The following is a 14,585-nucleotide window of genomic DNA, read 5'->3' on the forward strand; positions in this document are numbered from 1 at the left end:
TTTAGCGGAAAATCCGGAACGAGACAATGCACAGAGCTTTGTATGCCATAGTTTGTTGTATGTAGAAAAGATTGACAGAAGTCGACCAGTGTAAATAATTTTAGGTCAATGGAAGTGGATCTATCCCTATGTGCATTGATAACCAACGTGGAAAAGTTAGAGGAAGAAAAATTGGATTGATATTTCAGTGTAAGGTGTTCTAAGCCTAGACAGTCTGCTGACGTAGCCACATGGTGGGGAAAAGTGTTGTATCTGTTAATGAGAAATAGGGAGATAATGGAAAAACTCCTATTGGAATACTGAGAACTATTCAACCATCTCGGACCACTGACAACTCTGCCAGTAACACATCATAGTTTCCTCACTGGGAATGAACTGGCAGTGTACAACAAACTATTCCAAGATTCACATCACCTCCAATCAATCATGGACGAATTTATAAACCAATACCTTCGTGACATAATAATGGAAGAGAGTGCCAGTTTATGGGAACATTTTAAGCCAGGAAATATATGGGACAGGACAATCAACAGCCTTAGCTTCTAGTCAGTTGCAAAAGGCAGAAAAGAACTACTCAACTACAGCGAACGAGATACTGAGCGTGCTTTGTGGTATGAAGGCACCACACATTTTCGTTGGTACCTGTATGGTAGTATTTCGAAATCGTAACAGATCACACAGCATTAAAATGGCTAATGGACCTTTAGGATCTTACTTGTCTTAGGATCTTACTTTTTCGTGAGTTTAATTTTGAAATAGTACATCATCCTAGGAAAATACATGGCTATGCTGATGGAAAGCGAAGTACATTGATCAAACTAGAAAACTGAACAATAACAATTATAGGTAATTAAAACTGTAGAAAACTGTCAAAGTTGCACACAAGTTTGTCTTTATTAACTGATACTACTTTTGAACCTTTTCAGTCAGTTTTCAAATCATCTACATGTGTTAGTACGTATTAGTATATCTGCAGACTACTGGTGTGAGGCTAAGGATGCTGAATGGTATTGCACTGCAAACCCAGTTGTGTGCTGGTGATGATGGATTACACAGACAAACAAAGTGCAGGCGACATAGTATCTAACCAGCAAGTTTAGATGATAAAGTGTTAAGGCAGATGCACAAGTCTATCTAAGCAGGCATGGAGGTTGTGGAACTACTGAACAATATGTTGATGTGTTGCGGGAAATTATTGGTGGGAGAACATGTAAGCAAGATGTGGAGCAATATGTGAGAAACTGCACAGCCTTTTCACAAAAAGATGAGCTTTGTCATCAGAAAATTGCAATACACAAATTTTCATAGGCTGACACACAAGTCCAGTTCATTGGTATTGATATTCACAGACCATTCACACAGACTTTGGCAGGGTATCGATGTGCTTTAACTATATTCGATCACTTTCCACGTTATTTGACCTTGATTGCTATGCTGAACCAACATGCAGACACGGGAGCTAAGTTAATGGTGAACGACTGAATTTTAAGATCTGGGTACTGGAGACTAAGATAACTAAGTGCGGAACCTATTTCATGTCAGAGTTAATGAGAGAGCTTCACAGGCTCTTGTGGATTCGAAATGGCCAACGAGTGCTTTATATACACAAGTGAATGGGAAGACAGAATAAATGCACACAATCATACTGAAAATGCTAAGTCAGCTGCCATAGTGACTAGGACACTTAGCAGTCGTATATGGTAGCAGCCCATAACTCAAAAGTGCATCAAAATACGGAATACAGAAACCCTGGAGTGGCCGGAAGGCATGCAAAAACAGAAGGGCAAACTACCCAAATATCATGTTGGACAATCGGTAATACTGCCAACTTCAATGCTCCAGCGGTATCGAAGTTAGGTGGTGTGATAATTTTATTATATCACGAAGTGTGTACCTATCATAGTAACAGTTGTTTGTGAAGCAGTTATGCAAGTTTTTAACAGAAAATATGTTAGCATTGAGTGTTTATAAGTGTTAGTCTTGGATATTTAGAATCAAGCTTAAATATCCTTTATAATTATGGACTAAGCTTTTGACAATGTTGTCTGGAATACTCTCTTTCAAATTCTGAAGGTGGCAGGGGTAAAATACAGGGAGCGAAAAGCTATTTACAATTTGTACAGAAACCAGATGGCAGTTATAAGAGTCCAGGGACATGAAAGGGAACCAGTAGTTGGGAAGGGAGTGAGACAGGGTTGTAGCCTATCCCCGATGCTATTCAATCTGTATATTGAGCAAGCAGTAAAGGAAACAAAAGAAAAGTTCAGAGTAGGTATTAAAATCCATGGAGAAGAAATAAAAGCTTTGAGGTTCGCCGATGACATTGTAATTCTGTCAGAGACAGCAAAGGACTTGGTAGAGCAGTTGAACGGAATGGACAGTGTCTTGAAAGGAAGGTATAAGATGAACATCAACAAAAGCAAAACGAGGATAATGGAATGTAGTCGAATTAAGTCGGGTGCTGCTGAGGGAATTAGATTAGGAAATGAAACACTTAAAGTAGTAAAGGAGTTTTGGTATTTGGGGAGCAAAATAACTGATGATGGTCGAAGTAGAGAGGATATAAAATGTAGACTGGCCATGGCAAGTAAAGCGTTTCTGAAGAAGAGAAATTTGTTAACATCGAGTATAGATTTAAGTGTCAGGAAGTCGTTTCTGAAAGTATTTGTATGGAGCGTAGCCATGTATGGAAGTGAAACATCGACGATAAATAGTTTAGACAAGAAGAGAATAGAAGCTTTCGAAATGTGGTGCTACAGAAGAATGCTGAAGATTAGATGGATAGATCACATAACTAATGAGGAGGTATTGAATAGAATTGGGGAGAAGAGGAGTTTGTGGCACAATTTGACCAGAAGAAGGGATCGGTTGGTAGGACATGTTCTGAGGCATCAAGAGATCACCAATTTAGTACTGGAGGGCAGCGTGGAGGGTAAAAATCGTAGAGGGAGACCAAGAGATGAATACACTAAGCAGATTCAGAAGGATGTAGGCTGCAGTAGGTACTGTTAGATGAAGAAGCTTGCCCAGGATAGAGTAGGATGGAGAGCTGCATCAAACCAGTCTCAGGACTGAAGACCACAACAACAACAACAATTATGGACTGGACTGTTTGATAATTCAGTATATTCATTCAAAATGATGGGATCTTTAAGAAAGGTTTGTGTGGTTGAAGGTATCTTCATGACAATGCTTCACTGCTGAAGTCCATGGGTAGTAGCACAACAACATACGTCTGCCAATTGCGTGCATGGGTCATTAATACAATCTGTTAGAAAGCAGAGAAAGGCTTCTACTGAGAGCGAGCTGCTTGTAGTTCACCCAGACCTACCACCCTCCATATGAGAACATCCTCCACAAACTTCAAGATGGAGAAGAACCAAGAAAACATACCGGACTGAAATTCAATCTAATGAATAAATACTAAAAGAAATGTAAGGGAAAAAGGCTGTTGATTTATATTGTCGCAGAAGTAGCCAAGTAGCGCAGTCACCGTAGTGTAGTGGTTATGATACTAGATCGTTGCATCGAGGGTCGTTAATTCAAAACTCACCTGAACCGAAACATTTTAATTTCTATATTCGGTGCGAGTACATTCTAGAAGTCTCCACAAATGTCAAGAATCATTGTACTGGAATGTTCTCTAACTGTACATATAGCGTATGTGTTCTGGCCGCAGGCAGTTCGCTCCGCGCTCTTGTAGGTGCAAATGTTAAATACACTTTCGTTAAGTGAAATTCGTCATTCATCAAATTACACCTTCTTCTGCGTGACATTATTCTGGTGGAGGCGCCGGGTATTGGAACTTGTGATGGCGCACATTATCGACGAAACAGTGGCTTTTATCAGGCCACGACAGAGCCGCCGTTTACATGGCGAGAAATCCGAGTTCGAGCCATGTTCAACATGACACAGTGTATCGGAGACAGAAGAAGAAGGGGACGTTACGATGACAGCAACTGTGTGCCACCGCATGAGACATCCTGCCGGGTTCTCTGGAGACGTTGGCCATGATCCAAACAAGTGGCTGAAGGTATATGAGCGTATAGCCAAATTTAACAAATGGGATGACACCGTGTGTTTGGCTAACGTATTTTTCTACTTGTAGGGCACTGCCAGGCAATGGTATGAGAACAACGAGGAGAAGTTCACAAGCTGTGAAGTATTCCAGGCGGAAATGCGCATGTATTTCGGCGACACACAACGACAGATGTGCAAGGCTGAAGATAAATTGAAGTGCAGAGCACAGCGTCCAGATGAAACTACAGCATCATAATTCAAGACGTCTTGTAGCTGTGTAAAATAGTGGATCCTAGAATGAAGGAGGTAGGTAAGGTTGCACCTCTCATGAAGGGTGTTGCTGAGGACATGTATCAAGCTCTACTTCTGAAGGAGGTTTCGACAGCAGACGACTCCCTAAAATGGTGCCAATCGAGACAATGCATCAAAAAAGAATAACATGCAAGAAGTTTGAACGGCTTCCAAACGTCGTATCGATGTCTCTGATGGAGGAAGAAACTGATTTCGCAAGTGTTCTTCGTCAGATAGTGAGAGAGGAAGTTCAGAAGGCACTTGAATTGCACGGCGAGCAAAAAACCGAGACGCTTCAAGAGGTCATAAGGGAGGAAGTGAAACAGACATTGAACCCAATCTCTCGCCCTTAATTTCCCTTTAAAACGGTACAAAAGTCGAGACCCAGGCGAAGTTCCTTAAATGCTGCATGAGGAAACTGTTTGGGCACCAAGGAAGACTGATGTCTGGAGGACCCAGGATAACCAACCAGTATGTATTGCGTGCCTCAGCGATACAGATAGCTGTACCGTAGGTGCAACCGCAACGGAGGGGTATCTGTTGAGAGGCCAGACAAACGTGTGGTTCCTGAAGGGGGGCAGCAGCCTTTTCAGTAGTTGCAGGGGCAACAGTCTGGATGATTGACTGATCTGGCCTTGTAACAATAACCAAAACGGCCTTGCTGTGCTGGTACTACGAACGGCTGAAAGCAAGGGGAAACTACGGCCGTATTTTTTCCCGAGGGCATGCAGTTTTACTGTATGATTAAATGATGATGGCGTCCTCTTGGGTAAAATATTCAGGAGGTAAAATAGTCCCCCATTTGGATCTCCGGGCGGGGACTACTCAAGAGGATGTCGTTATCAGGAGAAAGAAAACTGGCGTTCTACGGATCGGAGCGTGGAATGTCAGATCCCTTAATCGGGCAGGTGGGTTAGAAAATTTAAAAAGGGAAATGGATAGGTTAAAGTTAGATATAGTGGGAATTAGTGAAGTTCGGTGGCAGGAGGAACAAGACTTCTGGTCAGGTGACTACACGATTATAAACACAAAATCAAATAGGGGTAATGCAGGAGTAGGTTTAATAATGAATAGGAAAATAGGAATGCGGGTAAGCTACTACAAACAGCATAGTGAACGCATTATTGTGGCCAAGATAGATACGAAGCCCACACCTACTACAGAAGTACAAGTTTATATGCCAACTAGCTCTGCAGATGATGAAGAAATTGAAGAAATGTATGATGAAATAAAAGAAATTATTCAGATAGTGAAGGGTGACGAAAATTTAATAGTTATGGGTGACTGGAATTCGGTAGTAGGAAAAGGGAGAGAAGGAAACGTAGTAGGTGAATATGGACTTGGGCTAAGAAATGAAAGAGGAAGCCGCCTGGTAGAATTTTGCACAGAACACAACTTAATCATAGCTAATACTTGGTTCAAGAATCATGAAAGAAGGCTGTATACATGGAAGAAGCCTGGAGATACTGACAGGTTTCAGATAGATTATATAATGGTAAGACAGAGATTTAGGAACCAGGTTTTAAATTGTAAGACATTTCCAGGGGCAGATGTGGACTCTGACCACAATCTATTGGTTATGACCTGTAAATTAAAACTGAAGAAACTGCAAAAAGGTGGGAATTTAAGGAGATGGGACCTGGATAAACTGAAAGAACCAGAGGTTGTACAGAGTTTCAGGGAGAGCATAAGGGAGCAATTGACAGGAATGGGGGAAAGAAATACAGTTGAAGAAAAATGGGTTGCTTTGAGGGATGAAGTAGTGAAGGCAGCAGAGGATCAAGTAGGTAAAAAGACGAGGGCTAGTAGAAATCCTTGGGTAACAGAAGAAATATTGAATTTAATTGATGAAAGGAGAAAATATAAAAATGCAGTAAATGAAGCAGGCAAAAAGGAATACAAACGTCTCAAAAGTGAGATCGACAGGAAGTGCAAAATGGCTAAGCAGGGATGGCTAGAGGACAAATGTAAGGATGTAGAGGCTTATCTCACTAGGGGTAAGATAAATACTGCCTACACAAAAATTAAAGAGACCTTTGGAGAGAAGAGAACCACTTGTATGAACATCAAGAGCTCAGATGGAAACCCAGTTCTAAGCAAAGAAGGGAAAGCAGATAGGTGGAAGGAGTATATAGAAGGTCTATATAAGGGCGATGTACTTGAGGACAATATTATGGAAATGGAAGAGGATGTAGATGAAGATGAAATGGGAGATACGATACTGCGTGAAGAGTTTGACAGAGCACTGAAAGATCTGAGTCGAAACAAGGCCCCCGGAGTAGACAACATTCCATTGGAACTACTGACGGCCTTGGGAGAGCCAGTCCTGACAAAACTCTACCATCTGGTGAGCAAGATGTATGAGACAGGCGAAATACCCTCAGACTTCAAGAAGAATATAATAATCCCAATCCCAAAGAAAGCAGGTGTTGACAGATGTGAAAATTACCGAAATGTCAGTTTAATAAGTCACAGCTGCAAAATACTAACGCGGATTCTTTACAGACGAATGGAAAAACTAGTATAAGCCAACCTCGGGGAAGATCAGTTTGGATTGCGTAGAAATGTTGGAACACGTGAGGCAATACTCACCCTACGACTTATCTTAGAAAATAGATTAAGGAAAGGCAAACCTACGTTTCTAGCATATGTAGACTTTGAGAAAGCTTTTGACAATGTTGATTGGAAAACTCTCTTTCAAATTCTAAAGGTGGCAGGAGTAAAATACAGGGAGCGAAAGGCTATTTACAATTTATACAGAAAGCAGATGGCAGTTGTAAGAGTCGAGGGACATGAAAGGGAAGCAGTGGTTGGGAGGGGAGTGAGACATGGTTGTAGTCTCTCCCCGGTGTTATTCAATCTGTATATTGAGCAAGCAGTGAAGGGAAAAAAAAGGAAATTCGGAGTAGGTATTAAAATCCATGGAGAAGAAATAAAAACTTTGAGGTTCACCGATGACATTGTAATTCTGTCAGAGACAGCAAAGGACTTGGAAGAGCAGTTGAACGGAATGGATAGTGTCTTGAAAGGAGGATATAAGATGAACATCAACAGAAGCAAAACGAGGACAATGGAATGTAGTCGAATTAAGTCGGGTGATGCTGAGGGAATTAGATTAGGAAATGAGACACTTAAAGTAGTAAAGGAGTTTTGGTATTTGGGGAGCAAAATAACTGATGATGGTCGAAGTAGAGAGGATATAAAATGTAGACTGGCAATGGCAAGTAAAGCGTTTCTGAAGAAGAGAAATTTGTTAACATCGAGTATAGATTTAAATATCAGGAAGTCGTTTCTGAAAGTATTTGTATGGAGTGTAGCCATGTATGGAAGTGAAACGTGAACGATAAATAGTTTAGACAAGAAGAGAATAGAAGCTTTCGAAATGTGGTGCTACAGAAGAATGCTGAAGATTAGATGGGTAGATCACATAACTAATGAGGAAGTATTGAATAGGATTGGGGATAAGAGAAGTTTGTGGCACAACGTGACCAGAAGAAGGGATCGTTTGGTAGGACATGTTCTGAGGCATCAAGAGATCACCAATTTAGTGTTGGAGAGCAGCGTGGAGGGTAAAAATCGCAGAGGGAGACCAAGAGATGAATACACTAAGCAGATTCAGAAGGATGTAGGTTGCAGTAGGTACTGGGATATGAAAAAGCTTGCACAGGATAGAGTAGCATGGAGAGCTGCATCAAACCAGTCTCAGGACTGAAGACCACAACAACAACAACAATGTTTCCACTGCGGACGACCTCGACATGAGGTGCGCTATTGTCGAGAAAGGCGGCGGATATTTGATGACGCTCCAGAAGACAACAGACCGCTCTTAGCCGACGCCGAGAGTTTCTGGGCGCTTCAGTCTGGAACCGCACGACCACTACGGTCGCAGGTTTGAATCCTGCCTCGGGCATGGATGTGTGTGATGTCCTTAGGTTAGTTAAGTTTAAGTAGTTCTAAATTCTAGGGGACTGATGACGTCAGATGTTAAGTCCCATAGTGCTCAGAGCCATTTGAACCATTTTTAGCCGACGCCAACTCCTGGAGGACGAAGATGAATACGAAGATGTGCAGGACGATATAGGTCACCATCGCCGCAAGCTATCCGCTGGAGACGACGCTTCCCAACACGCCAATCAAGGTCTCCATCGCCGTTTAGAAGGTCCAGCCGATCACCTAGCCGCCGCAACCTGGAAAACTAAAGGGTGCGATCTTCCTTGGAGTTGTGGCCGCCGAAGAGAAAAATCCTCCGCCGGTGATCACTACAAAAATTCTAGGAAACTACGTCGATATCCTCATGGATTGCCGGCCAGCCCAAACTCTTGAGGACTCTGGAGCATCATATTCAGTAATTTCGGAGAAGTACCGTCGCCAGTTGCAGAAAACCGTATTTGTCGACAGCAAAACGTCTCTGCTGAAGGTGGCTAATGGGAAATATGTAAAACCAACATGACAATGTGTCACTCGTGTGAGTATAAGTGGCCATACAAAGCCCCTAGAATTCATTGCCTTACAAGAGTGTAGTCATGATGTCATTCTCGGATGGGACTTTTTGAAAGCTTCTCAAGCAATTATAGATTGTGGTCGCTCGAAGATTATGCTAGACGAGATGAGAAACTGTGGACAGGAAGATGCCCGTTCGAGTGTGTGGAGACTATGTATGCTGGATGAAGTGATCATTCCTGCAGTCAGTGCTAGAAAGTTAGCTTTCATGTGTCACACCATGCATCAACTCATGGATCTTGTAGTGGAATGTGAGAGAAGCATACCACTGAAAAATAGCTTGGTCATTCCGGCCTCTGACGTTTCATTTAAGAACGGATTCAGTGAATTGTGGATAGTTAACTGTCGCCGAGGCTGACTGTGAGAAAACTGCATTCATCACCCCTGAGGGCCTGTATGAGTTTAAGATCATGACGTTTGGTTTGTGTAATGCACCACCAACTTTTAAACGAATGATGGATAATCTTCTAAGGCATCTGAAGTGGACGATGTGTCTTTGTTATTTAGATGACATTATAGTGTTCTCAGAGATATTCGATGAACACATAAAAAGACTGAGGGCCGTTCTTAAATGTCTCCAACAAGCCGGACTGAAACTTAATCCAAGAAAGTGTTTCTTTGGAGAAAAAGAAATCAAAATACTTGGGAACCTTGTGTCAAGCGAAGGTGTGCGGCCAGATCCAGAAAAGGTGAGAGCTATAACGGAATTTCCTATTCCTAAAAGCATTAGGAATGTGAGACCTCGGATTGTGTTCTTATCACCGTCGTTTTATCAAAGACTTTTGAATCAAAGGTAGGCCACCCCAAGAGTTGTTAAAAGCCGATTCTAAATTTATCTGGGGTGGTGCTCAACAAGATTCTTTCAGGGTACTGCGAAAAGCTCTGACGACTGACCAAGTACTTGGTCTTTATGATGAGAGAGCACCTACTGACCTACGGAACTACACACAGATCCCAGTGGTAATGGTGCTGTTCTGGTACAAATTTCGGATGGAAAAGAGAAGGTTGTAGCCTATGCTTCTCGGACACTTGCAAAAGCCGAGAGAAACTACTCAACTACAGAAAGAAAATGTTTTGCGGTGGTCTGGGCCATGTGCAGATTTCGACATTATCTCTATGGAAGGCCATTCACAGTTGTTACAGACCATCATTCACTTTGCTGGTTGACAGGTCTTAAGGCTGCAACAGGACGACTCGCCAGGTGGGCACTAAGTCTTCAAGAATATGGCATTACACAAAAGTTGAGGAAAACACCAAGATGCCGACTGTCTCTCAAGAAACCCTGTGCAAGACCATCAAGACTTTGATGAAGATAGTGACTGTCTTGCTGTACTCCAGGATCTCTCTGCTGAGCAGAAGTATTCCAAGATATGACAAATTATGCTTGCCTTAAATCGGTCAGAGGATGTGAAAGGACAATTTAAGGTAGTTAATGGATTACTTTACAAGAAAAGCTTTGATCCGTTTGGAAAGAGGTGGGGCTATAGGTGGTTCCTAAAGCCTTGCACTTAGATGTTCTACAGACATGACACAACTGAGGCCGGACATTTAGGATTTATCAAGACATACGATAGGATCCGCAAGAGATTTTTCTGGCCAGGTTTATTTAGGAGTGTCTGTCACTATATGTCGCACTGCCGAGAGTGCCAGAGGAGAAAGGCAGTTCCTCAGAAACCACCTGGCCGACTCATACAATTCCACCAGCCGAAACGCCTTTCCAGCGTGCTGGGATTGACCTCCTCGGACGATTTCCAACGTCTGCTAGTGGCAATAGATGGATTATTGTTTGCACGGATTATCTGACGCGCTATGCCATTACAAAAGCCGTGAAAACAGCCGAAACATTCGAGGTAGCCAAATTCATCGTAGAAGACATTGTATTAAAACACGGTGCCCCCAAGGTCGTTAGTTACGGATCGAGGGAAAGTTTTTCAATCGAATCTTGTGACAGAGACAAACTGTCGGTGCAACATTACTCGTCACATGACGACTGCCTACCATCCGCAAACTAACGGGCTTACTGAAAGCCTTAATAAGACATTGGACGAAATGCCATCAATGTTCATCAGTGTTGAGCAGAGCAACTGGGATGAGTTGCTACCTTTCGTGGCGTTTGCCTACAACACCACGAAACAAGACACCACAGGATTTACGCCCTTTTTCCTGGTGCATGGGTGTGAGGCGACGACGACGATGGACAATGTGTTTCCATTACATCCTGTTTTTGACGTGAACGGCGACTACATCGGCCAGGTGTTAACCAGAGCTGAAGAAGCTCGGCGGTTAGCTCGACTCCGCACGCTGCAGGCGCAAGGAAACGATCGCCGAAGGTATGACGCGAGCCACCGCCCTTTTGTCTACCAGCCTGGTGACCTCGTCTGGATCTTCACTCCTGTTCCGAAGGTTGGTCCTCTGAGGAGCTCCTGGACCTTATAAGGTTGTAAGTTGTCTGATGTTACTTACGAAGTTGAAGATTTCGACCCCGACACAAGACGACGAAAGATCAGAGATACGGCCCACGTCCTTCGAATGAAGCCCTATCAGGATCCTGCAACCCAGGGTAAATTCGAAGCTCTAGCGACAGGCAACAAGCGGAAAGATAACGAAGAACTTAGAGGCAATGAATTTCAATGAAGATCACCGCCAGGGCGAACATCAGTCAGCGGGAGTCGGAGTATGCAGGACCGATGACTCCTTCCCGGACTAGGAGGACGTAACATCGAGATGCTGTTCTCTTAAGGAGGGAGCAATGTCGCAGAAGAAGCCGCGGAGCGCAGTCGCCGTAGTGTAGTGTTTATAACGCTAGATTGTTTCGTGGAGGATCGTAAGTTCAGAACTCACCTTAACTGAAACATTTTAATTTCTATCTTCGATTCGAGTACATTCTAGAAGTATCCAAAAATTGCCAGAATCATTGTACTGGAATGTTCTGTAGCTGTATTATACCGCATGTGTTCTGGCCGGAGGCAGTTCGCTCCGCGCTCTTGTATGTGCAAGTGCTGAATAAACTTTCGTTAAGTGAAGTTAGTGTTCGTCATTCATCTGCTTACACCTTTCTCTATGTGACAACATTATACAGAGAGGAAAATTAAATTAGTTGGACACCTAATTGGACGTAAAACCGTCTTCAAAAAGCATCGTGGAAGGAAAAATCCTTGGAGAAAATCGAGAAAAAAAGCCTAGAACATTGATATTACAGAAATGTTATGAGTGGAATGAAGTGCAGCAACGACAAAGTAAAAATAAAACAACACTTAGACTTTTTTTACGAAACGTCTGGTAATAAAAATTTCCCTTTCACCTTTCGTCGGTTCTACCACTGTCATTTATGGTGTAGGCTCACTGCTTCAGTCCGTCTACGTTCGTAATAACTTAACACTGATGTCCAAAATTAAAATTAACAAAAAATAATAACAAAAGTACTAACAAGTGACGAAAATTGATGCCCTCATGTCAGATTAAAAACTGTTCCGATACTCTAATGTATTTTGGTCACCAGACAGTAGCTGGAGCAACAGAATGCCTTGCGGCTTACGGCTGGAGGCGGTTGTCCAGAGCTGGTGCAGCGCTTACCTGGAAGATCTCGACGTCGAGGAAGACCCAGTCGCCTCTGGTCATGCCCAGTGCGTGCGCCGCCAACATGAACTTCCGCACCAGCACTCCCCGCACGCTCAGGATGACCACTGCAACACGGCCAAACGCGTCACAGTTACCTCACAAGCATCGCGAGTGCTCTGTCATAGACGTTTACCATAGCGCTTACGCTTTTTCCACTTAGAATTTTGTGTGCGCAGCTGTTATCCTCTCTGCAAATTTCGGGAAGCATTCTCAAAATTTATCGTTAATTTATGTGTACATATTGAGCATGAACTCTAGCAATAAACTGCCAGACAGTGATCAGGTTTCTGATACAAGGAGGCTGTAGCGGTAAATCTACTCTCCCTACCGTTTCTTCGTGTAACTGAAGGAAAGAGTTTCCATTTCTCCCGCTCTCGAAAAGATAAAATTCGATGTTAAATACAGACACGACTCAGGCGATGAAGTCTTACAATATATTTATGGGGATGTGGCGTAACAGGAAGGCCAGTAGCACACATACACCAAGGCGACACAAGACATGGAACAGCGATATGCACACATATAGATGGCTGTAGTATCGTGTACACGAGGTACAAGAGCGCCGTGCATTGGCAGGGCTGTCATTTGTACTCAGGTGACTATTGGGGAAAGGTTTCCGACGTGATGAAGGCCGCATGACGGGAACTAACAGGCTTGGAAAGTGGAATGGTAGTTGGAGCAAGACGCAGACGACATTCCATTTGGGAAATCGTTAGGGAATTCAATATTTCTGGAACCACAGTGACAAGAGTGTGCCGAGAATACCAAACTTCAGGTATTTCCTTTCACCACGGACAACGCCGTTGCCAACGGCCTTCATTTAACTATCGAGAGCAACGGTGTTTGCATAAAGTATTCGGTGTTACCAGACAAGCAACTCTGCTTGATATAAGGACAGAAATCAATGTGGGACGTACGACGAGCATAGCCGTTAGGAGAATAAGGCAAAATTTGCTGTTTATGGACTACGGCAGCAGAGGACCGACGCTAGTGTCTTTGCTAACAGCACAACATAGCCTACAGCGCTTCTTCTGGGCTCGTGACCAAATCGGTTGGACCCTAGACGACTGGGAAACTGTGACCTGGTCTGATGAGTTCCGATTTCAGTTGGCCAGAGCTGATGGTAGGGTTCGATTAAGGCGCAGGCCCCATCAAGCCATTGACCCAGGTTGTTAACAAGGCACTGTGCAAGCTGATGATGACACCATAATGGTGTGAGTTGTATTTAATGGAATGGTCAGGTCCTCTGGTCCAAATGAACCGATCACTGACTGGAAATTGTTGTGTTCGGCTACTTGGACACTATTCGCAGCAGTTCATGAACTTCATGTTCCCAGACAACGATGAAGTTGTCACTGAGTCACATTTGTTCCCGTTAGGTTTATAGAGCTTTCTGGACAATCCGAGCGAATTATTTGGTCACCTAGTTCGCCTGACATGAATCTTGTCGAACATTTATCGGGCATAATGGAAAGGTCAGTTAGTGCACAATATCCTGCGCCGGCAACACTTCTGCAATTATGGACAGCTACAGAGGCAGTATGGCTCAGTATTCCTGCGGGGAACAACCAACGACTTGTTGAGTCCACACCACGTCGAGTTGCTGCACTGCGCCAGCAAAATGAGGTTCGACACGACATTAGGAGGTGGCCCATGCCTTTAGTCACCTCAGTGTATAACATCGTTAGGCTCCCATTTTGGCTCAAGAGTAGAAATACGTTTCCATGTGCACACCTGACAAATATATATTATGCAGTGAAGCAGGGTGGAAAGACTGAGGTAACAAAAAATCAATGGTCGTATTTTCTATATGCTTACAAAGAAATTTTGAAGCCTAATGAAAGACACAATTTATTTTTCTGTGACTCATGCGTTCTTCAGTACTTTCTGTGGCAACCTGAGCGGTTTTCTCATTATTATTCTGCGAAAAAATTTTATAATATGATTTTTGTGAACTTCCACAAGCTACATGGAAAAATTATTAACTATCCCATTAAAATAGCACTCTGGCCGATTTGGGGCTCTCTAGATGCGTAGAAATGGTGGCGAGCGACCATGTGACCTTGGCCACCGACGTAAGTAACGGCAGTGAAGTGGTGTGTGTGTGTGTGTCTGTGTGTGTGTGTGTGTGTGTGTGTGTGCCAGTTGATTACACG

At 43.2% G+C, this 14,585-nt stretch overlaps 1 protein-coding gene across 1 annotated transcript in view; it reads right to left on the reverse strand.

The window, feature by feature from the left end:
- The window catches only part of LOC126482223 (atrial natriuretic peptide receptor 1), a 1,286,869-nt gene that overhangs the window by 689,959 nt on the left and 582,325 nt on the right, over positions 1–14,585 (reverse strand). Inside the window, exon 6 of the mRNA XM_050106202.1 lies at positions 12,385–12,494. Coding sequence (XP_049962159.1) covers positions 12,385–12,494 — 110 coding nt within the window. The remainder of the gene's footprint in view (positions 1–12,384; positions 12,495–14,585) is intronic.

The sequence above is a fragment of the Schistocerca serialis genome, chromosome 5 (genome assembly GCF_023864345.2).
Source record: "Schistocerca serialis cubense isolate TAMUIC-IGC-003099 chromosome 5, iqSchSeri2.2, whole genome shotgun sequence".
In the NCBI taxonomy this organism is placed as follows: domain Eukaryota; kingdom Metazoa; phylum Arthropoda; class Insecta; order Orthoptera; family Acrididae; genus Schistocerca; species Schistocerca serialis.